Genomic DNA, 26,568 nt, shown 5'->3' on the forward strand with positions numbered 1-26,568 from the left:
AGTATCCCAAATTGTAAATCTACTCTTTGAGAGAGTTGTGGTGTGTTATTATCAAACTCAAATACTTGTATCGGTTTGATCCTGCGCCGTGGAAAGGATTGAGTTTGCTCTTGAACTCGTAAAAGGAGCGGTGTAGCAGTTTGGCTCTGATCCGTGGAAAGAGTCAAGAAAGTTCTTTATTCAAATTCCCAAGAGGCGCTTGGGGAGTGGAGTAGGTCGAAATTACGGTGTCATTTTCTCTAACTCTTTCCTATTTAATTTCAAAATTATTATTGTGAGTTATTGCATGTTCTACTCGATTATTGTTTTGACTTTAATTATTTTGTTCTAGTAATTATCATCTTCTACTTATTTGTAAAAAGTTTTATCATTAGAAAAATTAATCACGTTTAAACACTTTTATCGTTAAAACCCTATTCACCCCCCCCCTCCCCCTCTAGGGTTTCCATACCGATCCAACACTCACCATGTGTTTTTCGCCACTGCGTTGTCGCCGTTAACCACCCTCGACCTATAACCACCACCCCCACGCCCCAAGCATATGCCCATGTGTGGGCGCATAGTGCTTGGGGCGTGGGGGTGGCAGAAGATATAGGGGTAACCTTGTGCCCAGCCTATGCGGAAGATATAGTACATTTTGAGGCATTTTTGGTCTGCCAGGCCTATATAGAATTTTTTCGAACGGTCATACAGTCAAATATCTCAAGTTTTAGATTTTTTTCTTTTCATGAACTCGATTGATTCATTAATGGGACATTCTAATGAGTCAAGAAATTAAGTTTCATAATTTTTCAACCAACCAATTGGTTGGGGCGAGTGCGCGGGAACGTCGAATCCAGACACCACCCCAACTTGCATGTTTAATCATCGTACCAGCACCAACCATCCTCAAGCCAGCCCTAGTTAGGAGGAACATCGCAACATTTCATGCTCAATGAGGCTAATGTCACACACCCAAAGCCACCTAAGACCAACCCACCGTGCGCGTTTCGCCACTGCGTCGCCGTCATCAACCACCCTCGACCTCCGACCACCATCTGCACGCCCATAGCGTATGCCCATGTGCGACGCTTAGTGCTTGGGGTGTGGGCGTGGTGGAAGATATAGGGGTACCCCCGGGTCCAGCCCATGCAGACTAGTCACCCCCTGTATAGTCCATTTTGAGGCATTTTTGGTCTGCCAAGCCTAGATACGATTTTTATGAAGGGACATACGGTTAAATACCTCAAGTTTTAGATTGTTTTTTCCCATGAACTCGATTGATTCATGAATTGGACATTCTAATGGATCTAGAAATCAAGTTTCATAATTTTTCAACCAACCAATTTTTTTTAATGAATTTTTAAATATTAAATAATAAGAAATTAGAAAAAATAGCTAGAGTGGTCAAAAAAATTTGAAATTTTGTGGGAATCATTCTTTCATGTTGTTTAGCTCACAGAAAAATATTTACAACAAAATAACGACTACACATGTACTATCACAATTAATAGGCGATGGGTGTAAAAACAAGGTAATGGTGGGTGTCTTGGTGTAATGTACTTGCTCTAGCATCAAAACTCTTTCATTTTTTTGTTTTAGATGACCAAAAGATAAAAAAAATTAAATTTTACGGGCATCACTCTTTTCTTAGTTCCCAAAAAAATAAAACACAACAATAAAACATTATAATTGTACATTCACTTTTCACGGGTATTGGGTATTTTTAATAATCCAAGGCTTTATACATGTTCATACTTTCCACAGATGTTAGGTGTGATGAATTGTTTAGAGGCTAACCTTATACGTGTACTCACGCTTCATAGGTATTGGGTATGATGCTGTTTTATGGAGGTAACATCCAACACTTTTGATATTCTTGTAGGTGTGTTTGTGTAGGAGGGGGTGGGTGGACATTATGGGTGTGTAAGGGTGCATGAGGTGTTGGTACGACATGTATCACACATAGCATAGATGGCCTTACATTGGAGCATGTCCAATCCATCAACACTTAACATGTAAAATCATTACTTTGCCTATAACCTCCATGACACTTCAAAGAAATAAATTGGTTTATTGTGTGGGGAGGGAGGAATCGGAGCAACGAAGGGCTGAATCTCAGTGGATCGTGGCAACAAGGCTACTTTGCCACTTTGCCACTTTGCCACTTTGCCACTTTGCCACTTTGCCACTTTGCCACTTTGCCACTTACCCTGTCGCATATTGGGCTTTCGTCGTCTACAAAGGATTCTACCCATCGCTGAGTGGGAATTACGTTACAAGGCGGCCCTTGAGACTCATCCGTCACAAGGGCTTAGCCAACGACACGTGCCTTTGGAGGCCAAAAGGCCCCTACTGCTGGTCGGAGCGATGGGCGCATGCGTCGCTTCTAGCCCGGATTCTGACTTAGAGGCGTTCAAATTAAGGAATATGCGCTACATATATACGATATATTTAACTGCATTTTTGTTTTATTTACGAATTAAACAAAAAGAGAGAATTTGAGATATTTAAATAAGATTTAAATATTTTAATCAAATATGCGTTGGAATGGATTCTGACTTAGAGGCGTTCAAATTAAGGAATATGCGCTACATATATACGATATATTTAACTGCATTTTTGTTTTATTTACGAATTAAACAAAAAGAGAGAATTTGAGATATTTAAATAAGATTTAAATATTTTAATCAAATATGCGTTGGAATGGATTCTGACTTAGAGGCGTTCAAATTAAGGAATATGCGCTACATATATACGATATATTTAACTGCATTTTTGTTTTATTTACGAATTAAACAAAAAGAGAGAATTTGAGATATTTAAATAAGATTTAAATATTTTAATCAAATATGCGTTGGAATGGATTGGGATTGGCTTTTAAATTAATATTAAATATTAATTAAATAGTTTAATTAATCATTTAATATTACCTTAATTTGAAATTAATTATTCAAATTAATTGTTGAATTAAAATGAAGAAAGTCAAAATGTTGACTTCATTTAATGGAAAAATCCATGTTAGTGGAATTTTGAGGTGTCAAAATTTGGTTTAACCAAACTTTTGCAAAATAAACCCCACATACGAGTGAGTTCGAAGTGTTCGAATTTAAATTAAGGAATATGCGCTACATATATACGATATATTTAACCGCATTTTTGTTTTATTTACGAATTAAACAAAAAAGAGAGAATTTGAGATATTTAAATAAGATTTAAATATTTTAATCAAATATGTGTTGGAATTGATTGGGATTGACTTTGAATTAATATTAAATATTAATTAAATAGTTTAATTAATCATTTAATTTTACCTTAATTTGAAATTAATTATTCAAATTTGTTGAATTAAAATGGAGAAAGTATTGACTTCATTTAATGGAAAAATCTATTTAGTGGAATTTTGAGGTGTCAAAATTTGGTTTAACCAAACTTTTGCAAAATAAACCCCACAAATTTGTGGAATTTTGAGTGTCAAAATTTGGTAATCTCAAATTTGCATGAACATGCAAACAGGATTCTTTAAATAGAGTGATTATGGTACATGGAAGGTCTTCTTCTTGGGAAAAAAACTTTGAGAAAAACCTCTCACAAACACTCTCTTCATATATACAAAATCTCTCCCAAGCTTAGTCACTCACTGGATTCCACAATGTCGTTCTAAGGCCGGAGGATAGTGGAGAAGATACGAAAAAGGTTCGTGAGGTAAAAGAAATTTGAACTACAAAAAGTTAGTATTCAAACTCATTAAATTTTGATACTTATGAACATGCTAGTTGTTTACTATAATTGATGTTCTAAAAGTGCCTAAGATCCAAATTGCTTCCGCATCTGTTATGTTAACTCCATCAATTGGTATTAGAGCATGTTTCAGGCAATTTATTTACATTAATTTGATCATGGTGGGCACCATTTCATGAATGAAATTTTGTGGTTGCTAAAGTGGATGGTTTTGGTTTTGACATTTTTTTTTATGCTTTCATTTGATACAATTATTGTAATAAGCCTAATGTGTATGGGCTTTAATGAATGAAGAAAGGTTTGTAAAATTATGGAGTCATTAGAGTCCATTTTAGGTTGTAATTAATCGAAAATGGAAAAGATAGCAAGCTGAACTGAAAAAGATGGAAGAGGCGGTTCGGGTGTTTTTTCTGGTCCGGTTCAATGTTTTTAAGGGTTGGTTCACCCAGTTCGTGATCCTCGAAAGCGGTCCAAGTTATTAATGTAATAATTTAGTTAATTGTTTGCTTTAAAATGCCAAAACCAACCCACTTTAGTGTGTTTAATTAATTATGCGTTATGAATGTATGTTTTAATTAAATAGAAAATGTATATGCATAAAGTATGTCATATATATTTAAAATCTCACCATAGGCTAAGCATGTTTCATGCATTCAAGGTATGTTATAAGTGTTATAATGTATAGTATGCATGTTTAGGGTTCCATGAGTGATAGATATAAATTGTTATATTATTGCATGAAATGAATGATTATATAATTGTTATATAAAGCAGGTTAGATGCATGTTATAAGTTATTTTTAACGTCATAAAACGAGATAAACGTTAAAATCTATAATAAAGATAAGTGCATGCTCACTTAGGGTTAAGAACCAAGCACGATCAATTTTAATAGTTAAAATAGGTCGATGTCTTGTAAAATTGTGCTTATATAATTGTTATATAAAGCATGTTAGATGCATGTTATAGGTTATTTTCAACGTCATAAAATGAGAAAAACGTTAAAATCTATAGTAAAGATAAGTGCATGCTCACTTAGGGCTAGCAACAAGGCACGATCAATTTTAATAGTTAAAATAGGTCGATGTCTTGTAAAATTGTGCTTACAAGAAAGCTCACCAGTCATGCTCACACTCGAACCCTTCCGATAGGCATGCTCACACTCGAACCCTTCTCAAACGATCAAGGTCGGCCGGTGGTGCAACCCACAAAGGGATCCCACCAGTCAGCTTCCTTGCGCCTTACGGGTTTTTACTCGCCCGTTAACTCGCACACATGTCAGACTCCTTGGTTCGTGTTTCAAGATAGGTCGAATGGGGAGCCCACAGGCCGATGCCAGGAGCACGCAGATGCCGAAGGACACCAAAAGGCACATGCTGCCAGCCACAATCGGGACGACGACGTCTCCACAAGCGAGGCCTGGGCTTTGGCCGCCGTCTCAATCCGCATCGGTCCATGCCCCAAGTCGATTGGCGGACTGGCTTATCACCTTTCCACATCCGACTGGAGCACATCGCCGGCCCCCATCCGCTTCCCTCCCGACAATTTCAAGCACTATTTGACTCTCTTTTCAAAGTCCTTTTCATCTTTCCCTCGCGGTACTTGTTTGCTATCGGTCTCTCGCCCATATTTAGCCTTGGACAGAATTTACCGCCCGATTGGGGCTGCATTCCCAAACAACCCGACTCGTTGACAGCGCCTCGTGGTGCGACAGGGTCCAAGCGCAACGGGGCTCTCACCCTCTCTGGCGCCCCCTTCCAGGGGACTTGTGCCCGGTCCGTCGCTGAGGACGCTTCTCCAAACTACAATTCGAACGCCGAGGGCGCCCGATTCTCAAGCTAGGCTCTTCCCAGACAATTTGATGTCAATTAAATACTAAACAAATAAATATTTTTAATTAAACGCTTATATATATAATTGTGTTTGCGAAAACACGACTTTAAATCTAAGTCATTTTGATTGATTCAATTATTAAAAAATAATAATAAAATAAATAAATAAAAAGCCAATTCAAAGACACCTCCTTGCTCCTTCGTGTATACATATGACACGTGGCAAATAATTTTACCAAATTAATAATAAAAAAAAATTCCTTACGTCATTTTTGGTTGACAAATATAAACAAACAAATAAATAAAATATATTTATATATAGAAATATAAATAAATAATATATGTATTGTTTTTAAATACGTCTTAACAATTCTCAACTTTTAGGTAATTAATTGACAAATCTTCAACTAATTACTTACGTGTCATCCTCTTATTAGTTGATTTAAATATAAGAATAAATATGTATTTATGCCGACCAAATCAATGCAAATAAATTTAATTAATCATTTAGTTTAAGTTTTTTAAATATCCAAAATATCTTAATATACCTAACCAATTTAACTATATCTTAACTATAGTAGCTTAAATTAGTCCCCATAATATTTAAAAAATTAATATATATATATATATATATATATATATATATATATATATATATATATATTTTTCATTTTTTAGAATATGGGTAAAAAATAGATAATAAAATAAAGAAATTTAGCGGTTTATTTTTATAAAATCAGGTAATTTTTAAAACGGGATCTATTATGAAGTATGTATTTGAATCTATGTTGGTTTACGATCGAGTTGTTAACTCGAGCATAATTTCAATTGGTCAAGACATTGATTACAATTTTTAAACAAGGTGGAATGTTCGAAGTTTCGTTATCTTGTATTCTGTAGTGATTATAAGTTGAACGGGTCGAAAATGACTTAGAGTTTTTTCTTGTCGTAAATAGTCAATATTCTTCTACGTGTGCGGAGAAAATTTACTCTTTCTCTTACCAAAATCGTTGAAAAATCAACATAAGAGTAGGTTATTGCTTGTTACCTTAAATTAAATTATTTCTTGTTTATTGTTCTTTTAAAATTTAATTTAAATTACAATTTTTAACTCAAAATCATTTTTCTATATAAAATAGTGTATGAATATTATACACAAAACTCACCGAGCTCATACTCCCAATCGAGTCAGTAGGTGCACTAATTTTTTCAGGCCTCAATTGGGTCAAAAACGCTTTCTGAATTGTTAGAGCTAAATCGAGCGGAGAAATTTGTCACACTTCCATTGTGACACACTCAATAACTATAATAAACTGTCAAACTAGACATCTGAAATTTATCTAATAAAAATACGCATATTATCATTTAATTATTCGCGTTGAAAATAATTTTTTTACCAAAAATCAACTCTATTAATCAAGAAATTAATTAGTACAATTTTTTTTTTCAATTTAATGATTAATTAAAATGGAGTAGTTGAAGAAATGTTCAAGGTTGGAGCACATTATTCAATTTAGTGGGTAAGCTTGAAATTTTTATAATTTACTTACCAATTCAATCCATGCTCTATAAATACAATTCAATCCATTCCAAGGCTTCTCACCAATTAAACAATACAAACTTGCTTCACCAAAACCCAAAAAATGGCAAGATTTGGTGTTCTTTCACTTGCTGTTCTTCTGGGTTTGCAAGCTGCTATGCTTGTCTCTTGTTTTGATCCAAGTCCTCTTCAAGATTTCTGTGTTGCTGTTGATGAACCCAAATCTGCTGGTACATTGTTCTCTCTTTCTTTAGCTTAAATGTCTCGTAGTCGATGTTTGTTTTGGGTAGGTTTGGTATGAGATCCCACGTCGGTTGGAGAAGGGAATGAAACATTTGTGATGTGGGTGTGGACGAAACCTTTCCCTAGTGGACGCGTTTTAAAATCGTGAGGTTGTAATGAGCTAAAATGGATAATATTTGTTAATGGTGGTCTTGGGCTGTTGTAAATGGTATTAGAACTTTTCAGTGGGGCGGTGTGCTAGCGAGGATGCTGGACCCTTAATGGGTTGGACTGTGAGGTCCCACGTAGCATTGTTTATAAGGGTGTGGAAATTTCTTCATAGTAGATGTGTTTTAAAACTGTGTGGTTGATGGAGATGTGTAATGGACTAAAGCGGATAATATCTATTAGTGGTAGCCTTGGGCTATTACAAATGATATTAGAGCTAGACACTGGGCGGTGTGCTAATGAAGATACTGGGTTTTTAAGGAGGTGGATTGAGAGATCCCACGTCGGTTAGGGAGGGGAATGAAACATTCTTTGTAGGAGTGTAGAAACTTCTCTCTAATAGACGCGTTATAAAAACGTGAGGCTAACGAGGCATCTAGGGAGAACTGTGAGGTCCCACGTCGGTTGGAAAGGGAAACGAAACATCCCGGGTGTAGAAATCTCTCCTTAACAGATACATTATAAAACTGTGAGGTTGACATTGATATGTAACAGGCCAAAATAGTCAACATCTACTAGTGAAAATGCTATCAAATCTAATATATTTTGAACTTGTTTTTGGTTGAGTATAGTATTTGTGAACGGGAAGTTCTGCAAGGACCCGAAGCTAGTGAAAGCCGAAGACTTCTTATTCCAAGGACTCAACATTCCCGGAAGCACAAACAATCGACAAAACTCAAACGTGACATTAGTAAACGTCGACCGAATCCCCGGACTAAACACCCTCGGCATCTCTTTAGCTCGTATTGACTACGCTCCATACGGGTTAAACCCACCTCACACGCACCCACGAGGCACCGAAATTCTCGTGGTCGTGGAAGGCAGCCTCCTAGTCGGGTTCGTGACGTCGAATCCAGACAACAAGCTGTTCACCAAAGTGCTATACAAAGGAGATGTGTTTGTGTTCCCCATTGGCCTCATTCACTTCCAATTCAACGTAGGACATGGCCCAGCCCTTGCCTTCGCTGGCCTCAGCAGCCAAAACCCAGGCACCATCACCATTGCCAACGCTGTGTTTGGATCTAAGCCGCCCATCTCGCTTGACGTTCTCACCAAGGCCTTCCAAGTTGACGAGAAGGTCATTGAGGCTCTCCAGATGCAGTTTAAGGCCTAGGAACAATTGCAACTATGCAATGAAAAGGGCTTTTGAATAAAAATTTACAACTTTTTGTAACCCTATTTGTGTTTGATCCTTTCAACTTTTGTCATACTATCCAATATTGGAATAAAAATGGGGTTTTTCCCCTTCTTTCTAATCCCGTGCTTTCTTCTCTCGGGAGGCTCGTTTCTTATTTGTAGCTTGTTTATTAATATAAATACGAGACAGAGAGGAGCATTTCTCGAGGTAGGATTGCCCAGATTGAGAAGGAATCACTTGGGTTTTTTCGGAACAAGAAGAATACGAATTCTTCTCTTCGATGAGAGATAACCCAGGTTTTAGACACTCGTCTTACTCGAAAGTCGCCTCCCAAATCACACTACCTGCAAAAGAAAAAAACCCTTTATCTACGAGCAGTAGCTGTTGACGTGAACAACTTTACAAGACATCTTTTTCTTTCGTTATTGTAGTTCATTCCAAAGGAGAAATGTAGAAAATTTCGGTGATCTCTCATAAATTTTCCTAGAAAGCATACAAGTGAAGACAAAACATGTTAAAAGAATATGTATTAGCGTCTGAAGATAACACTTTTAGAAGTGATAAGTAGATAATATGGTCATGTTGCAAGGGATGTAGGAGAATGTTGGAGACATAAGGTGTCGAGTTCGAGTTCCAAATTCTTATTTGAATCTTGGATATGAGGCTTTACAAACGGTACCGAAGCACATATCTCTCAGTAGACTATTTTTTAAGGATGTACTGAGATAAAATGTCAGGATATCAGATGTTGGGTCGAATTACATCAAGCACTTTTAGTTCATCAGTTCTCTTAAAACTGGATTGAATAAAACAAAATCAATCTGAATTTATAATTAATTTTAACGCATATTTTTGCTTATAATACAATTATATATACACATATTTACTATATTTTTATTTTTGTTTCATAATTATTATTTTTTATTATTTAATCCCCCATAACTCTTTGAAATAATTTTTAATTATTTGAAATGTAATTTTTTAAAATATAAATTAAAATTAAACGGTAAAATCTTAATTAAATATTTGAAAATAAATAAATAGTTTACCATTTGATATTATTATTTGATTTTAAAAAATTTACAAACTACACTACAGTTGTTCTAACCTACTGAACAAGTCAATTGTGTGAGATTTAGATTACTGGAACTTGGAGAGAAATAATTTAGAAAATATAAGCGAAAAAATAAGTTCGAAAATAATTTTAGAGTATTAAATTAGATAATAATGATTTTTTAAAAATAAATAAAAAATGTTAATTTGAATTTGAATTTATTGAAGAAGAAGAAAAGGCCAACAAAATAGCAACAACATTCCTACAACGCGAAATGGGAGCAACAAAATTCAAGAACTTGTTTCTCTCTCTCGTTCCCTCTGTGTAGTCTCTACCGCCCCAAATAAGGCAATGCCGGAGAGAAAGAACACAACAGAATTGAGGGAGGAATTTTGAGTCGCCATTACCAGATTTCCAGAACGTGATCAAGCAATCAACAGAGTTTCACTGAGAAAAACCGCCTCTGTTCTACTTCTTCAATCCAAATTCATACCACTATACGGTATAGCAAACGAATCAGAGGCTGCAGACACAAATTATTGGAGTTCCGTTTGTTTCCTCAATTCATACATCCATTTGATTCATTTCTACAATCGTCGTTTTCCTTTTTCATCGAGATTCATTGATTAAGGTTAGAATCCTCCGTAGTGTTTGCCTCTCGCATTTCTCTTTTTTACTTTCTTTGCTTTGCGTCGTAGGAATAATGCGATTCCGTTTCGATTTTCTTCATCTGCTTTAAACTGCTCCATAATTATTCTGTTTTCGAGAGAGAATCATCGATTAGTTTAATGTGTTTGCATTTTCCTTGGAACTTGCGCTTGTTGTCTCTTTGATCGTTCTTTTTAACTTTTTGGATTCTGTTATTCAGAATAGCGATTCATTCAACACGAGCATTCGATAATTTATCTGCGTTCTTCAATAATTCTGTTATTCAATTGGAGTCTGAATTGCTTTGGCTATGGTGACGAGTGCTATTGAGTCTCTTCCTTCTGTTTGTGTTTTAGATTTGGGCGGAATGAATCTTTCGTTGCGTCAAGTTCGTTGGATTCACTCGCCTGGAAAAGAAGAGCGCGTATAACTTGGTAATGTTATTAAATCTTAAGATTTTTGTTCTTTAAAACTTACAATTATTTTTTCTTTTGGGTTGATTCATTGAAAATATCTTAAACGAATTCTTAAGCGTAGGAAGTGGACATGATTTTTGAATTCTTGCAAATGTGGGTTAGATTTTGGTTTTTATGCACAATATTGAAGTTGTTAAGAATAGGAGATATGGACATACTTGAATTGTAAGTAAATTTTGAAAAGAAAAAGAGAAGTAGATAAAAGTTAGTTAGAGAGTGGGAATGAACAGAGAAGAATTTTAGAAATTGAAAACTGAAAGATAGAAAAATGTTTGAGTCTCGTAAACATTTGAAGAGCTACACGCTCCAAAGTAAATTTCCACTCAAATGCATATATAAAAATATTTAAATGAGACAAAAAAGAAAAGAAAAGAAAAAAAAAAAGAAAAGAGAAGAGAAGAGATATATCATAATAATAGTAAGGAGGAAGAGAAATATTTGAGAGAAGTTTGTTCTAGAGGGCTCACTTGGACAATTCGTAGTTGAGAATGAGGTGGATGCATCTTTTTCCTGAACGATAAAGATTTAAATATCTAATTGTAAAGATAAATAGATCATACTCAATAAATTAGACATCTATTAAAGAATAGCTTGATGGGCTCTTAAATGAATTATAAATGGTCAATCCAATTCATTCCTGGTTGAACTGAAATTGCTGTTTTTGTAGAATGTACAATAGCTCTTCCAGTCATAAGAGTTGTGGCAATATATTTGTGATATCACATACCCATGTTGAGTTTTTTTTTTTTTCTTTTTTCCCAATCTTTTGGAGGACAACCCGCTGATTCTTTTGATTATGATTATTTTTATGGCTAACTACTTTCCCATGTGCAGCATTCTGTATTCCGTGGGTTAACATTAGATCGAGAAGTTTGAGGTGTCGGTTGCGCAGCATTCAGCATTCAGCATTCTGTATTCGGTAGTTTTTTAACATTAGATCGAGAAGTTTGAGGTGGCGGATGAACAGATTAGGATGAGCGGAGTGGCCATCCCGGTGGAATCCACATTTTCATCCACATCATTAAATGGGCCATCCTGAAAACAAATTATCCGACCTGGTGGGCTTGGTGAAGTCATGGATGCCATGGAGGTCCGACCCGGAAAATGTCTCGAGGGACTTTTGGATGCCCGACAAGAGCTGTAGGGTATGTTATGAGTGCGACTCTCAGTTCACGTTTATCAACCGGCGGCATCATTGCCGTCGCTGTGGACGGGTTTTCTGTTCAAAATGTACTGCAAATTCCATTCCTGCTCCTTCCACGGACCCGACGAATTCTCGGGAGGATTCCGAGAAGATCAGAGTCTGTAATTATTGCTTCAAACAGTGGGGGAAGGAGCCATCTGTCTTGCAAGATGGGGACAAAGCTACCTGCTCTGCTGTTAGTCTATCCTCTTCATCCACCAGCATTGGTAGCTCTAAGTCCGACTACACCTGTCATAGTGCAATCAGCAATGTTAACTCAACGCCTTGCTCAAATGATCGTCAATATTATGACCCGTATAGTTCTGGTGTCATAACTGATGAGCAAGATAATTTAAGGAATGGGAAGAGCATAAATCGCACTACGTCTCTCCTGACTTCATCATCCAGTTATTATGGCCATTACAGGTATTCTCAAGTGTTGATACAAGAGTTCAAATCTAATTTTTTATCAATTTTATTTCGGTCCCAACTAAAAAAAGGGTCCATTTTTAGTCTTTAAAATGAGATTTTTTTTTAGCGCTTGAACTTAAAAAAAAAAAAAAAAACTTCATCATTATTTTATTTTATTTAAAATTAGATAGAGAACATTTAGTGAATGTTAATTACAGAAATAATGTAGTAAAAACTGAGTTAATTATTTTTGTAAAAGTTTAATATTGAGAGAGTTGATCTCTAAAATAAAATATGAATTAAAATTTTTGTATTATGTTATTGTTGAACATAATATTAGTAAAAAATCTTGTCTTCCAACTTTTCAAGTATCTTTGGCTTCTCAATTAGTATTAATTGGAGGTTAGAGTTTGAATGGATCCTTATGATAAGTTCTAAACTAAAAAAAAGAAACCTTGTAAGCACGCTCGCATTATCTGTTAGATCTCTCTCTTAATTTGTGCGTGAGATGATGCTATTAGGACCTATAGTTATTCTAATTCTCTTGAAACTCTACCTGTGTCCTTATAGTCGCATTCTTACTTAATATGCATGCTTTAGCTGATGCATGTCTTTAATTGTGAATACAGACGATGAGATCATTTTCTGTCATGTATTGATCTGATGTTTGTATTCAGATCATCGTTAATTGTTAATGCTTTTATATTTTAGTTATTTGTTTACTTTTGTATTTTCTTGTTAGGAGTGATGATGAGGAGGATGATTACTATTATGGAATGTATCGCTCAGACTCTGAATGCAGGAATATCTCCCAGTCTGATAATTATTATTGTGATGTTAACGCTGACGAAGGTTTAAAGCTTGATGGAGAAGACATCAGCAAAAAGGGTTCACCAGTGATGTTTGACAATCAGTGTCCAAGGGATAGTGAAGAGTCTAGTGAAGACTCTGATGAAAATGATAAAGGCTCTGAATGTGATTTTCCTACTTATGCCATGCAAAATACGAATAATGAAGCTATGGATTTCCAGAACAATGGGATTCTCTGGCTTCCTCCAGAGCCAGAAGATGAGGAGGATGAGAAAACTCTTTTACTCGATGATGATGATGATTCCTGTGCTCCAGGTGAATGGGGATATGTACCTTCTTCCTTAGACAGTGGGGAATGTCCCGTGAAGGGAAGGTCAAGCGAGGAGCACAGGAAAACTGCAAAAAACGTGGTAGAAGGGCATTTTAGAGCTCTCGTTAGTCAACTTTTGGAGGCTGAGAATCTTCCTATAGGTGATGAACCCTATGAAGATGGTTGGTTAGATATAATAACATATCTGTCCTGGGAAGCAGCTGCAGTTCTGAAGCCAGATACGAGCAAGAGTGGAGGGATGGATCCTGGTGGATATGTTAAGGTTAAATACGTTGCTGGTGGAAAACGTAGTGAGAGGTAAGGTTACTCAATGGACCAATAAAGGTCCATAATATTGTATGGATATATGAATGTCAATTGATTGCTTGAAAATTGCTCAGTATTTGACTGAAGTATGAGGTTTATATGCCAGCAAGTTAGTGCCTATTTTATGAAGGACTACAGGGTTATTTTCTTATGGGGCTATATTACTCCCATGATTCTTTTTCTGATTTTTCATTAGTTATAGGTGTTTGTTTCCTTTGAACATTTGATGCATGTTCCATATTTTGAAATGCTTCTCTAGATTCAACCCAAGTAGTGCTTAATAGCGAATACGTTTTGTTTTACCACGTTGTATGAGTATGACTACATGTTGTGTGTTTCTTTTCCCATTGGAGTTATGGTATTGCGTTACTGTAAAGGGTTTTGGTTTGACATGAGTCTATTTCTTTTGCAGTATTATTGTTAAAGGCATCATTTGCAAGAAGAATGTAGCACACCGGCGGATGACGAGAGAAATATCTAAACCGTGCTTTTTCGTCCTAGGGGGAGCTTTGGAGTATCAACGTGTTACCAATCACTTGTCAAGTCTAGATACTTTGTTGCAGCAGGTTCAAACTGTTTACCCTTATCCTTTTCATTAGGTTTGTATATCGAAGTTTGATTCTGTAGATTTCTTGTACTTCAACCCTACGTCCGGTTGATGTACTCAGGTCACTAATTATGAATTTATGAAATTTAGAATATTTCTTTTTCTTCATGGGTTCCTTGTATGTACATCCAGGAACTTGACCATTTGAAGATGGCTGTTGCTAAGATTGATTCCCATCATCCTAATGTTCTTTTGGTAGAGAAATCAGTGTCTCGCCATGCTCAAGAGTACCTTCTCTCAAAAAACATCACTCTTGTTCTAAATATTAAAAGATCCCTTTTAGAGCGTATTGCTTGCTGCACCGGGGCAAGTATAATTCCTACTGTTGATCATGTTGCATCGCTGAAGCTTGGTTATTGTGATGTATTTCGTGTGGAGACATTTGTGGAAGAGCATTATAGTGGTGATGGCCAAGCTGGCAAGAAAACAACGAAGACTCTGATGTTCTTTGAGGGATGTCCAAAGCCTCTATGTTGTACTGTAAGTCTATGCTATCAACCAGGAGAGATATGTTTTAAAAATGAGAATAAACGGCATAAGTAGTCATGCTCTTAATTATTTACTTCTTGTGAAAAAATACATATTTGTCTAAATAGTACATAGTTTTCATTTTTCATGACAGTGTAACTGAGCCTTATGAGAAAAAAGGGATTTAAATGCTTTCTGACACTTTTCTAAAAGTATCTTCTTGTAATTTTAAGTCCTGAATTATACAGATCTATTATAATAAATTCTCAGTTTTACATATCTCGGGTGAAAAGACCAGGACATTGGTATTGCTTGTTTTTAACCTGGGACATAATTCTAAAGGTTAAGTAATTATTGTTTGCATATTTGAGATATCACAATATTGATTGCTATATTTCTAGTTTTGTCTTCAAATAGTTGAGTTCTTATAGGATGTGTCAAATTGGCATGGTAATACTAATCTACAGTAGACTTTTTCAGTAGAACTAGCCTATGCTTTCCTCTGCAAAGTTACCTGAACAAACTTCTGAGATATAACTATCAGAGATAATGGAGACTAATTGTTTTGCCTTCAGATTTTGCTCAGGGGTGCCTGTGGAGATGAACTTAAAAAAGTTAAGCATGTTGTTCAATATGCAACTTTTGCTGCCTATCATCTGGCTCTAGAAACATGCTTCCTGGCTGATGAAGGTGCTTCAGTTCCAGAGCTCCCATTGAACTCCCCAATAACAGTTGCCCTTCCTCATAATCCATCAAATATAGACAGGTCTATCTCCGCTATACCTGGGTTTACTTGCCCTTCGCCAGACAAGTCTTCAGAGCCTAAACCTAGCATGGAAATTGGGCAATATGGAAAAGATGCTGTTCCGAATAGAGACTCATCTATAATTAGTAATAATGTCGTCAATTTGAACTCTCTAAGGCTGTTAAAGTCCAATGCTTCCTCCACTTCCTTGTCTTTGCTGAAGCAGGATGTTTCTATTTCCGACAATAATATGCTTTCCTCCAAATTTACCTCAGAGGCAAATATACGTCTGGACAACAAAGATGATGATACAGTTCCTATCTCTGGTAAAGGTGAGGTTTCAAGTCAGCTTCGTAACTCTATTTATATAAGCAGCAATGCATTGGATGGAAATACCCAAGCTTCAAATGGTTCAACATCTCAAAGACCTGAAAGCTCTAGTACTAATCTAGTGACCACCAAATCTTCAAAGGAAGATTTCCCCTTGTCACCTTCTGACCAACAGAACATTTTGGTGTCTTTGTCAACACGTTGTGTGTGGAAGGGAACTATTTGTGATCGTGCTCATCTCTTACGAATCAAATACTATGGGAGCTTTGATGAGCCTTTGGGTCGGTTTCTACGGGATCGTTTGTTTGATCAGGTAATATAGTCTTCTAATGATTATTAACAATAGGAAGGAGATCGTAATATTCCTTCAGGGTTTGCCTGCCTTTTTTGAAAAATATGCTTATCCGTGTCTCATATAAATAAAAAAGAAAAAAGTATCAGGTAGTAAAAGATTTTTTCTTATCTGAAAGTGTTATCATTACTATCATTCATCTTCTTGCAGAATTATCGATGTCGTTCGTGTGGTATGCCCTCTGAGGCACATGTGAATTGTTATACACATCCACAAGGCAGCCTTACAATATCTGCTAAGAAACTCCCAGACTTTTTCTTACCAGGAGAATCCGAAGGTAAAATTTGGATGTGGCACCGGTGTCTGAAGTGCCCTCGGACCAATGGCTTCCCACCAGCCACTAGGAGAGTTATTATGTCTGATGCTGCCTGGGGTTTATCATTTGGTAAATTTTTGGAGTTAAGTTTTTCAAATAATGCAGCTGCCAGCCGTGTTGCAGGTTGTGGCCATTTCCTTCATAGAGATTGTCTCCGGTTCTATGGGTATGATTTATATAGTTTTATTTCTCCAGCTATGAAGTTTGATTGTCACATATCAGTTCGAGCATGACAATAAATTAACTAGTTTACTTTACATATGATTTTTAATTTCCTAAACGTTGTCTATGTGATATTTACAATTCATTATCGAAATGGAAATCACATGAGCTCCACAACTTTGAAAGCTGGAGGAAGAGATGCTTTGGACGGTTGGATTAAACTTGTTACTGCATTACTATCATCATCCTTTTGAACTAACTTTTTTTTTTTGTTATTTTTCTTTTTAAGACTAGAAATTTCTATTTATAAATTGAAAATATTATGCATTAAATAGTATAAGCTCGGAAATCTTTTCTTAAAGAATCTGTTTTCTCAAAAAAAGAAAAAAAGAAAAAGAAAAAAAAAGAAGAAAGAAATAAAAGAGAAAGGAAAGAATGCATTAATACCTTTCAGACACTACTACATTATTCACTTTGGACATGATTTTTCAATTGTCATAGAAGTGTTTCCACTCGACGGTCATACAAAGCTTTTAGACCACCTTTCTGGTTGTTCTATTTGTGTGAAATTTTGGAAAACTTCTAAATATTCTTCTATGGGGTTAGGATCCTCATGGATCACATTATGTGCCTGCGCCTGCGCCTGCACCCTGGTCCTCAGTTACAGAGGAGCTTTCCTGTTTTCTGGTATGATTAATGTAGACAAACAGGAGATCTTTTTGTGATCCCGAACATTTATTTGGCTTTCGGTTGGAAACTTACTATTTGTAATCTTCCATTGATTGGAATGGAAGTTTTGTTAATTTCCTGCTAAAGAAAAAGGAAAAATGCTCGAAGATTCAGTTAAATAGGATCATTCTTATCTGTTTCTGTCATTCACATGTGCAGGTTTGGAAGAACGGTTGCATGTTTCCACTATGCAGCAATTAATGTTCAGTCTGTTCATATCCCGCCGTCCCTAATTGAATTTTACCATAATAATCTGGAGTGGATTAATAAGGAAGCAAATGAGGTACAACGACCTTGAATTCAACTTCAGAAGGCTTAAAGCCACTGATTTAAAATTTTTAAGACTAATCAGTTTTTGGTCGCTTCTACTAGGTACATAACAGGGCTGAAACTCTATTTGCTGAAGTATGTAAAGCTCTTCCTCTGATTCCAAAGCATGAATTGGGCTCAGAGCAAGAAGATTTTGGGGTAAATGAATTGAACCATTACATTCAAGAACTAGAGCAAATCATTATCATGGAGAAAGAAGATTTTGAGGTAGGATTAGGGTTTTATTTTTAATTATATCTTAATTTGGAATCTGATTATAACACATTATGCTCGTTTTGTGAGGGGAAGTTGTTTTATGATATCTGTTGAAACTTCGCCATATGCATTCATGTGCATTTAATGGCTTGATCCACTTGTGGAAGGAAAGTATCTATGAACTTGACTCACTAATCCTATCAACAAATATGAATCCCTTATTTGAAATATAGAATTAAATAGTTTTATTTGGGATCCTTGACTAAAGATGGTCTTAATTTGTAGGCAAACAAACAAATTTTCTATTATGCAATATGGATTATTATTATAGGCCAATGATGTTTCTAGGTTGTCATTTTCCCTGCATTGTAAAACTATCTTTGTGGGGAAGGAAGCTTTATGCTTTGGTTCTTCTGACTTATTCCAACAAGTTATTATAGGTGCATTTTAATGAAGTACTATCTGGAGAGACGACAGTTGGCCAGCCTACAGTTGATATTTTTGAGATCAATAAACTGCATATGCACATTCTCTTTCTTTCATATATTTGGGTTCAGCGCTTAAGTTACGCAGTCACTTTGAGAAGGAAGAATTCCCCATATAGTTCAAGCAATGACCTTCTAACACTGGATGAAAGAGGAATTGAATCAGTGGAAGAGTTTGTAGAATTTACTCTGGGATTGGGACAAGATGATTTCTTTGGTGGTTGTGATAATGATTCTCTACCTTTAGAGTCAAAACATGAGATTGATCTTGGAAGAGGAGGTAATTCAGGCCAAATTAGCCAGTTGAACGAAACGGAGAGGGAAAAGGATATTGACCTTGGTGTACTGGAGGATGATCTTTGTCTTTCTCCAGTTATGCCTCAAGATGTTGAAATTTCCATGCGAAGGGCGAATTCAGAGGGAGAATATCCAATTATGGCTGATTTATCTGATACCCTTGATGCAGTTTGGAAAGGTGTAATGCACCCAAATAGTGCAACATCAGATAGTAGTTATTCGCGAACTAATTCTGCCATTCTGGAGCCATTGGTAGGACAGTCTGATATGGAGAAGTGTAATGCCAACTTAGTTGGAGCAGAGACAGCTCGTCTTCTTCATTCTGCCTTAGTTTTAACAATGGTTGATTCTGTCGAGACATCTACAAGTTTGGTATCGATGCCTTCTTCAGCATATAATACAAAGATTTCGTTGTTGAATATCCCAAAGCCTGACATTGGCAACTATGATCCTGCCTTCATTTCATCGTTTAGGGAATTGGAAAAACAAGGGTATCTTCGGCTTCTTATGCATGTTGGTTCCACTGATACTGTTGTTCCTGTCTATGATGAGGAGCCCACTAGTATTATTGCATATTCATTGCTTACGCCAGAGTATAATGCTCAGATGGCTGAGCCAGAGAGGGTACTAGAACCTGTGAATACTGCACGCTCCTTGCCTATTATTGGTTCAGCTAAAATGAACTCAATTAAAACATGTGATGAAGAAGCTACAGATGCCTACCAAACTCTTCGATCCAAGGAAGAGACCATTTTATCCATGCCTAGACCCGAAAGTCTTCAGTTTGAGGATCTGCTTTTGTTCACTCAGGATTTGCATACAAGAGTTTGTTTTGTAAATGAGACTCCTTTGGGGCCGGTGAAATATACCATAACCTGCTACTTTGCTAAGCGGTTTGAGGCATTACGAAAAAAGTGTTGCCCTTCCGAGTTAGATTATGTAAGGTCTATTAGTCGTTGTAGGAGGTGGGGAGCCCAAGGTGGCAAAAGCAACGTTTTCTTTGCAAAAACTTTAGATGAGCGGTTTATTATCAAACAGGTCACAAAAATTGAGTTGGAATCATTCTTTCAGTTTGCACCCGCTTATTTTATATATTTGTCTGAAGCAATACGTACAGGTTGTCCAACTTGCCTGGCAAAGGTCGTGGGGATGTATCAGGTACGATATTTTTTTAATTTTCTTTTATTGTAGTTGTTGATGGACCTTCTCTTTGAAAAATAGAAATGATTTTAAATGACTGCAGTTGAAAAATAGAAATGATACAATCTAGCCTTTTTTTGTTCTAAATCAAAATTTGATTGACGAGGAGATAGATTTTCATTAATTTTGTAAATTAGAAGTTTTTTTCAAGTCAAATAAGTTTGAGAAATCACAATTGTATTTGAAACCTCATGTATAATTATTTCAGTTGGGAAATAACATCTTGAAACTTCGTGTATAATTATCTTCTTGGGTTGTTTTTCGTCTTGAAGGTGTCCTCAAAGCATCCAAAGGGAGGAAAAGAATGCAAGCTTGACATTTTAGTGATGGAGAATCTTCTATTTCGGCATAATGTGACACGACTTTATGATCTAAAAGGGTCATCTCGATCGCGCTACAATTCAGACACGAGTGGAAAAAATAAAGTTCTTTTGGATCAGAATCTGATTGAATCTATGCCAACCTCCCCAATATTTTTGGGCAGCAAGGCAAAGCGGTTGTTAGAAAGAGCTGTTTGGAATGATACATCATTTTTAGCTGTAAGTTTAATTTATCTTTTTTGGGTCATCACATTTGATTTTCCAGGTTTTAATGTTCTCAACTGAGGTTTCTTAATTCAATTCAAGTCACTTCAAACATCATTAGCGTTTCTTACTAAATATCGTATACATGAATGAGCATCTCTATTTTAAGTCTAGCATGATATCTAGTTGAACGAGGGTTATTTTTCTATATATATACACAACGCTAGTACTATAGGTTACTGATAGGAATGCTTGGGTAGAATTAGGATTAGGTTTTACACAAATTCAGAATTCTTGAAAGATTTCATGAACTTTTTAAAATCACAAGCCGAACACACTTACCAAGCATCCATCCATTTTCGTGTGAAATTATATGGCTGACATATATTATCTCAAATTGCTGTTTCAGTCAATTGATGTCATGGACTACTCACTATTAGTTGGCTTAGATGAGGAAAAGCAAGAGCTGGTTGTGGGGATTATTGATTTTATGAGGCAATATACTTGGGATAAACATCTTGAAACTTGGGTGAAGAACTCTGGCATTCTAGGTGGGCCCAAGAACGCTGCTCCTACTGTGATCTCACCTCATCAATACAAGAAACGTTTCAGAAAAGCTATGACTACATATTTTCTTATGGTTCCCGATCAATGGCCTTCCTCAACAGTCAGCCCTAGTGAGTCCCACCCCGATCTCTGTGAGGAAAGCTCAGAACCTGAGCATTCATGGGATGGGTAAGTTCGCAACTATTTTTGATATTGGTGAATACAATTGGTGCACTAACTTTTCTGCATTTCTGAATTATTTTCAGTCTTTGGACAACTTTTTTGATCAATGATTTGAACCACTAGTTCTTTTAAAATGGCAAAAAGATTTTCTCAATGTTGTTATTTTTAGTGCTTTTGGCCCGACTAAAAGCACTTTTTGTTATAAGCATTTTCACTCAAAATTATCGTGTTTGGGAGTAAATTAAGAAGTACTTAGAACAAAGTTAGCAAGTAGTGAGAAGTACTTATGGTGTTTATACATACATGCATGTGTATTTGTCACTTATTTTACCATGTTATTTGGATGAATGATCAAATTCTTGTTACCAAAATTTAATTACTAGATGACAGTAAGTTTCAATTATCATTTTAGTAGCCTACTTTAACATTTTGTTTGTTTGTCTGTCTGTCTGTCTTCAGCAAACCTTATAGGTATCAGAGTGATTGATGAGAAGGTAAAACAGGGTGTCATTTTGTGTAGAATTACTCGCTTGGGGTAAACATGTTGCGTAGAACATATAGCCCCAATGAGCCTAGACATGGAACTAAGTACCCATCTTTGACATCAAATAGCAACTTCAGATGGAATTTTGAGCCCATGCTTCGGCCTCGACTAAACAGCGAGGGTAGTTTTCACTTTATGGACACGCTTCTCCCTCGTCGAGTTCCCTCTCCCCTTCTGTAAACCCGAAACTGCAGTAGAAGGCGAAAATGGCTTTACTTGGAGAGGAAGGATATCTCTTATTATAACACGACAAACTTTGTCGTAGAAGCATGAACCATGGCTTAGCTTGAGGTCTTGCAAAGATTACGACGAATCGTGCAACCGTTTGAGTCGATCACATGGTATGGTATATCAGAAGGCATTGCTCTTGTGAATAGTAGTAAGAAAAAGCATAGTAAATTATTCTTTGTTCTTTCTTTTTCTTTGCCCTCGAGAAGAAGATGAGTGTCTTTACGTTACCTCATCTTCTATCTTTTGGAGACTCATTGATAACTTTGGTAGATGGCATTTGTTAAGCTAAAACTTCTCTCCCTTTCGAGAAATACGACATTTTGTAGAGGGCGGTAGCATTGTCGATTATACAGAGAGCATATCTACATATAATGTAAATGACTTTCGATGATTCATTTTAACCAAGACTAATAAGCTAATAAGATTGTTTCTGATTCCTTATCATTTGAGGCATTTATTGATATAATTATCATAGTCAAAGAAATGAAAATTTATATGTTTGTAGAAGGGGTATTCTTTTGGGTGATTGTCGTGCTTATGTTCTTATATATATATATATATCTCATCTCGATTTTTTTTTCTTTTTGTTTTTTATCGGTATATATATTTTTTCCATCTTAGACATCTCATTCAACCTCAAGACCGTTATTACAATTTTTTTTTAATAGAATTGATCATTAGTTTAAATGAATGAATGGTTAACTTTTGAACAAAATTTGTATATTTGTAATTTCTCAATATAACTCCTATTTTGGAGTATGATGATGCTTATGACTATTTCATTTTAAAAAAGAATTAAAATAGATTATTTTTTAGAAATAAAATTAAGGCATAAAAAGTTATTTTATAAAAAAAAAAATTAGAACTTAAATCCGGTAAGAAAGCATAATCAAAAGAAGATAGAAAGATTTTATTTTCACGTAAGTATATGCGATGGGTCACAATAAAATAAAATATAAACTAACTAAATCTTGAGAATAAAATAAAATATACTGCTATTTAAATTTAAATCTTGAGGTAAAATAAAATATACTGCTATTTAAATTTAACTAATATATTTTTCAAATATTAAATGATTACTAATATAATATATTCCATAACTAATTCAAATTCGAAATAAGTTGCACTAAATTCTGACAAAATGAATCATATGTTGCACACATCGAACATGTTGAAAGCCAAGATTGGAAGCATAACAGAGACTTATGTCTAGACCATGTTACGATGTTTTAAAAAGGATAGGTTTCATGATATATGTGTGTATTTGCATTACATGACACTAATAATGAGCTACTTACTACGTCTTATAATATTCAAACCAATACTCAAGCCATGCTACTCTTATATTTCAGATAAAGGTAAAGTGTTCATGTACGATTGGACTATGCTACAATGATTATGGAAATTAAGTTAGTGTAGTAGATGCATTGTTTTTCTTTGACGACCATGCTAGAATGACATGCTAGAACTATTTGCTACATAATATTTCTTAAGTTTTATTTGTGTAATATTGTGTTCATCCAATCAAATTTGTAATAGCAATGAGTATGAGCGGATTCTCGTACTTGAAAGAGGAGGTGTCTACCCTTTTTTTTAAAGACAGTTACTATAACAGTATGAAAAAAAAAAAATCAAATTCAAACCTCGTCGAAAATCGCAAGATTTAAGGTTTAGAGTTTAGGACTCGACATTATTTTCTTAAATTCCACCCCATGCATCCCTCTCAACACACTCTTCATTTGAATTGCCCATTCATAAAATTAGGGTATTTTCTTGTTGGGTTAGTGCATATATAGCAATTTTGATCCAAAATAACTACTAAAATTAGCTCAAAGAAAAAGTTTAAAAACTCTATCAACATATGGTATGTTTAGCATTACTTGTTTCACTTGAATTCACCTACTCCACACCTAAGCGTTTGATTTGGAGAAATCTTAAGTTGGACGGTCTCTCGAGTGTCAGATCCAACTTTTGAGTCTTGGGCCCTAGGTGTTACATGGTTAACGACANTTTCATCTTTTTTTCATTCTTCTTTTTATCTTGTTTTTAATTTGTTTTAACAGTATGTGGGTAGGAGATTCAAACCACTGACCTTTTGGTCGATTGTACACGTTTTATCCTTTAGTATCATAGCTTTCTTTTGGGCTGATTCTTTACCAATAAACTCGTATTAGAGATAATTTTACAAATGAAAATGAACCTCCATCTTTTATCTTAGTTGTACCATAAATTATATACTTATTTTAGAAAAAAAGTAGCATTTGATTTAGTAGGGGTGGTTGAAGAAAGTGTCCTTGCTGAAACATTAATCAATAGAGTAGTGCAATATAGAGTAGTGGAGTTTTGGGCATTCTAATTTTGTAATGTTTTCAATTTTTTCTTTATTTAATTCCACTTAATAACTCTTTTAAAGATTATAAATTGATAAAATTCAATAACATTTTTTTAAAGAAATTAAAATGGTAAAATAAAAGCTTCCTCGTAGATCTATAAATAGAGGGTTGGATGAATGCAAATTTAGATATCAAAGTCATAAGAGTGAGTATCAACATCAAGTATGAAGTTGGGCGCTGTGGTTTGTTCTTCAGCCATCTTTCTGTTCATTCTGCATGCAACAATCTGTGCTTGGGGTTATGATCCAAGTCCTCTTCAAGACTTTTGTGTAGCCATTCATGATCCTAATCACTACAACTCTGCTGGTAATCTCTTAATTTTCACCATTTTCTTTTCTCGTTCTCGTATATATCTTTTTGTAGAGATGTCGAAAGGGTGGTAAAGAAACCGGGAAGCCTTCTCCGCTTTCTATGAAATTCTCTATTTATTTTTGTAGAGATTAGGACGTGAATTCCTCGGAGAATTCGAAGGAATTGGGTTCTCTCGAGGACTTTTTATTTTTCTACTCGAGTTAGATACATGAAATAAAGATTTAGTTGAGTCTATCCAATTTTGTAGATGAAGAATAAATGCTTCTTTGATTTTTTTAGTCTTTGATCGTGTAATAAGTTCAATTAAAACATTTTGAACACCATGGTCTTTATCATGTTCCTTCGTTCATGTCTCGTTTAAATAGGTTGACAGCGATACGTAACATGGTAAAGCGGACAATATCTACTAGTGGTTGCCTTGGGCTATTACAAATGATATTAGAGTTAGACACATGCGGTATGCTAGTAAAGACGCTGGATTTTCAAGGGGAGTGGTTTGTGAGATCCCACGTCGGTTAGAGAGGGGAATGAAACTACTCCCTAACAGACGCGTTATAAAATCGTGAGGCTAACGAGGCCTCCAAAGGGGGTGGACTACGAGGTCCCACGTTGGTTGGAGAGGGGAACCAAGCATCCCTTGTAAGGGTGTGGAAACCTCTCTTAATAGACGTGTTATAAAACTGTGAGGTTGACAACGATACGTAACTGGCAAAAATAGACAACATCTACTAGTTACACTTATGAAAAGTTGTTTTCGATGAAAATGCTATCAAATCTAACATATTTTAAACTTGTTTTTGGTTGAGTATAGTATTTGTGAACGGGAAGTTCTGCAAGGACCCGAAGCTAGTGAAAGCCGAAGACTTCTTATTCCAAGGACTCAACATTCCCGGAAACACAAATAATAAACAAGGCTCAAACGTGACTCTAATAAACGTCGACCGAATCCCTGGACTAAACACCCTCGGCATCTCTTTAGCTCGTATCGACTACGCTCCATACGGGTTAAACCCACCTCACACGCACCCACGAGGCACCGAAATTCTCGTGGTCGTGGAAGGCAGCCTCCTAGTCGGGTTCGTGACGTCGAATCCAGACAACAAACTCTTCACCAAAGTGCTATACGAAGGAGATGTGTTTGTGTTCCCCATTGGCCTCATTCACTTCCAATTCAACGTAGGACATGGCCCAGCCCTTGCCTTCGCTGGCCTCAGCAGCCAAAACCCAGGCACCATCACCATTGCCAACGCTGTGTTTGGGTCTAAGCCGCCCATCTCGCTTGATGTTCTCACCAAGGCCTTCCAAGTTGACGAGAAGGTCATTGAGGCCCTCCAGATGCAGTTTGAGTAGGGGATATGTTCCTATTTTGAACCAAATAAAATGGCCATTGAAATAAAAGTTGGTGTATAATGGATATATATGTATCTTATGTATTGAACGATGATATCTATTCCTTTGCTCGGAGTATTAATTAGATTACGTAACTGTTAAGAATGAGAAATAGAAATAGAATTGGGATCGAAAGTATGATCTTCATTCATGTTTAACACGTTTAAATAGGATACAAACTATCAACTAATACCTAAAAATAGAAAAAATATATATCTAACTAAATCTGGTAAATAAATAAAATATACGGTTAATCAAATCTATACTAACAACTCCCTAAATATGTGAGATATATTCTAACTAATTATCACCGCAAAATATCCTCTTAATAC

General features: G+C 35.7%; 3 protein-coding genes across 4 annotated transcripts; all 3 read left to right on the forward strand.

The window, feature by feature from the left end:
- The first annotated feature begins 7,149 nt into the window (after positions 1 to 7,149).
- On the forward strand, positions 7,150 to 8,793 carry LOC111783905 (germin-like protein subfamily 1 member 7). The gene is made up of 2 exons (XM_023664721.1): positions 7,150 to 7,321; positions 8,114 to 8,793. Exons 1-2 carry the CDS (start codon positions 7,195 to 7,197, stop codon positions 8,653 to 8,655), a joined length of 669 nt encoding a protein of 222 aa, XP_023520489.1. The 5' UTR covers positions 7,150 to 7,194; the 3' UTR covers positions 8,656 to 8,793.
- A 1,215-nt stretch (positions 8,794 to 10,008) lies between these two features.
- LOC111783903 (1-phosphatidylinositol-3-phosphate 5-kinase FAB1B-like) lies at positions 10,009 to 22,543 on the forward strand. 2 transcript variants are annotated; one of them, XM_023664720.1, is made up of 15 exons: positions 10,009 to 10,364; positions 10,738 to 10,815; positions 11,692 to 12,466; positions 13,194 to 13,889; positions 14,311 to 14,464; positions 14,638 to 14,985; positions 15,549 to 15,864; positions 15,994 to 16,361; positions 16,551 to 16,882; positions 17,767 to 17,890; positions 17,980 to 18,144; positions 18,573 to 20,072; positions 20,387 to 20,653; positions 21,048 to 21,373; positions 21,827 to 22,543. In XM_023664720.1, exons 3-15 carry the CDS (start codon positions 11,883 to 11,885, stop codon positions 21,852 to 21,854), a joined length of 5,208 nt encoding a protein of 1,735 aa, XP_023520488.1. In that variant the 5' UTR covers positions 10,009 to 10,364; positions 10,738 to 10,815; positions 11,692 to 11,882; the 3' UTR covers positions 21,855 to 22,543. The 2 variants fall into 2 exon arrangements, with proteins under 2 accessions (XP_023520488.1, XP_023520487.1); XM_023664719.1 differs by having other exon boundaries at positions 15,549 to 16,361.
- A 2,110-nt stretch (positions 22,544 to 24,653) lies between these two features.
- Positions 24,654 to 26,331, forward strand: LOC111783899 (germin-like protein subfamily 1 member 13). The gene is made up of 2 exons (XM_023664710.1): positions 24,654 to 24,841; positions 25,659 to 26,331. The coding sequence occupies exons 1-2, from the start codon at positions 24,700 to 24,702 to the stop codon at positions 26,195 to 26,197; spliced, it is 681 nt and encodes a 226-aa protein (XP_023520478.1). The 5' UTR covers positions 24,654 to 24,699; the 3' UTR covers positions 26,198 to 26,331.
- The last annotated feature ends 237 nt before the right edge of the window (positions 26,332 to 26,568 follow it).

This window comes from Cucurbita pepo, unplaced genomic scaffold (genome assembly GCF_002806865.2).
Source record: "Cucurbita pepo subsp. pepo cultivar mu-cu-16 unplaced genomic scaffold, ASM280686v2 Cp4.1_scaffold000126, whole genome shotgun sequence".
NCBI lineage: Eukaryota > Viridiplantae > Streptophyta > Magnoliopsida > Cucurbitales > Cucurbitaceae > Cucurbita > Cucurbita pepo.